General features: G+C 38.8%; 1 protein-coding gene across 1 annotated transcript in view; it reads right to left on the bottom strand.

Annotated features, from left to right (window-relative positions):
- Positions 1 to 407: 407 nt before the first annotated feature.
- The window catches only part of nampt2 (nicotinamide phosphoribosyltransferase 2), a 35478-nt gene continuing 33478 nt past the window's right edge, over positions 408 to 2407 (bottom strand). Inside the window, exon 10 of the mRNA XM_031875600.1 lies at positions 408 to 1542. Within this exon, the coding sequence (XP_031731460.1) occupies positions 1381 to 1542 (162 nt within the window). The 3' untranslated portion in view covers positions 408 to 1380. The remainder of the gene's footprint in view (positions 1543 to 2407) is intronic.

The following is a 2407-nucleotide window of genomic DNA, read 5'->3' as shown; positions in this document are numbered from 1 at the left end:
ACTAAGCAGAAATAGGTTATTTTTTCATGGTTAATGGCGGACAGTTGAACGGCTTTCAGGGCGATAAGCCCCGCCGCCTCTCCGGCGCGTCCAGCGTGATTCGCGCGAATGTACACAAATGGTCCCCGGCGAGACCGGCGGCGCGATTGACGCAAATATGCGGCGCGATGAATTACTGTGTCTGTGGGCATCTACAGCAGCAGCGTGTGGTTTTCTGACTCATAACTACATTAGCATTGCTGCTGCTGTGGCTAACAGAGTCTAACTGGCCACATTTGGTAGCAGTTGTTGAGCTTGATAGCTCAAGAGAGGCAGGGGTACGTGATTGGCTGGTAATACAGAGGGCGTTGACCATACCACCATCAAGAAAAGTGACTTTGATCATGTGATTATGAAACAAGAGCTTCAAAGTTTTGAAATGGGTCATTTTAAAATAGAATGTAGGTAATTAAACAAAAATCAACTAATACAATGTATGAATGATTCATAACAAAATTACATTTCATAATAATGAGTTTAAACAATTTATCCAATTAATTCACAAATTGTTGGTTCATTTATATATTCTACACAATTTATTTATCTGAATATTCATAGAGTTTGCTTTGTGGGCCAATGGCATCAGAAAGCGTGAAACAGAAACAACAGGTATGGCTTCATTTTCGTCTAAGCTGTTGCAGTGCAGAGCAATCTGCTCCTTTTGCACTACTGGTCAGTGTTATGATGTCTTCATTTGTATAGGCTACTGTACATTTGTACGGATTGTGTTTCTTACACTAACCAAACTAAAGGGCAGAATGTGGGGCTGCAGTAATATATTATTGCTGACACTGCAACACTTTCTCCTACAAAATCAACTTTTTCTCAATCAGGTTACGAGGGAAACCTATTTCCTCCCGGAATTAAATATTAACGTTGTAAATTCAAACAAAACGCAACAAAATTACTTGGTTATGTTTAGTAAAAACATCACGTTTGGCTTAAAATAACTATATTTCTTACGTTATTTAAGTTACGGTCCTAAATAAAAACAAATCAATGTGGACTTTTGGATTCACATGGGACGTAATCCGGGAGGAGTTATATTTTTCTGGAAACATAACTGACAATGCAGTTTTGTTGTATGTGAATGTCATTTTTAGGCTGGAAATTGACCTTAAATCAAATACTGTATATAAGCACTAGCAAGTGTAACCCATACCTGATGATTACTTCAATCAATAAAACCATTTGAACATTTTGTTATAGTTTATGTTAGTGTCTTGTAAAACAGCATTTCCGTCCCTTCAACATGTTGAGATTAGATTTATACACGGGTGTCTTTCCTCATTCCAGTGCACCCAGTTAAAAACTGAAGTATTATTTAGCTTTGAGGTTGCTCTAATGAATCCCGTTGATGATGTGATTGTGCAGCAGCTCCTGTTCATGGTTGTGAAGGGTGGGGTTCACCTCCTCGTCCCTCAGCCGAGCGTTCTTCCTGATCTCCTCCAGGGTGTAGTCCTGCACCAGGCTGCCATTCTCGAAAACAGTCACAAGCAGATCCTGAAGAACGCAGAGCACACAGACAAATCGTTACGTACAGGAGGATGAAGATTAATGAACTGTTAAACACATTTTGGCTGTATTAAATAGAAAAAAAATTGAAGAAAATATATAATTTTGCTTTCAGTTTAAAATGTTCATCATTATTCTATCCAGGTACTGTCGTTTGTCAATATTGGTGAGCTTGAAAAGTGTTTAATGGCAACTGTGAATGATTTCTGTGGCTCTGGAGGAGCTTTGTTAATCTGAGAAAATCAAAAGCAAGTAATATCATCATGAGAAGTTGAAGATACAAGATGAGGATGGGGCCCCCTGGTGTACCACACAACCACAACGGCTCCAGATTTATCACCAAAACAATAACACAAAATGAAACAAACAAACGCACAAAAAAAAGAGTGCAGGCTAGGTTGAGTCAACTACTTAAACTACTTAAAATACTTTATCTTTTAATCAGCAGTATAAAAATCCTCTTTCAGTCCCTCTGAATAAGAGACTTGGAGAAGTTCAGACGTTTCCGCAAAACAACCTTCCAGTCGTAGTCACTGCTTGCCGACTGCTGAAGTTCATTTAGATGTGAATAGGCAAACATGTTGAATGAATTCATTTTGGTGAGGAACAATAGAGCGGTGGGCGATTTCTGAGTGGAAAATTTAACTCCTCTGTGATTTTAGCCAGAACAATTGTCATGGCCATATTTAGAGGAGTCAGTTGACCTCTCACCTCAAGATATTAGTGAAAATGTGTTTTCCAAAGGACATGCCCTCATGATTCTCCACGTTCATATCAAATTCAGCTGTTTGTATCATTGACACCATTAAGATCTTTGAAGATGATGAGCGAAGTGTGTGTGTGTGTGTATATA

This window comes from Anarrhichthys ocellatus, unplaced genomic scaffold (assembly GCF_004355925.1).
Source record: "Anarrhichthys ocellatus isolate YVR2014 unplaced genomic scaffold, GSC_Weel_1.0 scaffold92, whole genome shotgun sequence".
Classification (NCBI taxonomy): domain Eukaryota; kingdom Metazoa; phylum Chordata; class Actinopteri; order Perciformes; family Anarhichadidae; genus Anarrhichthys; species Anarrhichthys ocellatus.
This window is presented reverse-complemented; position numbering and strand designations above follow the sequence as displayed.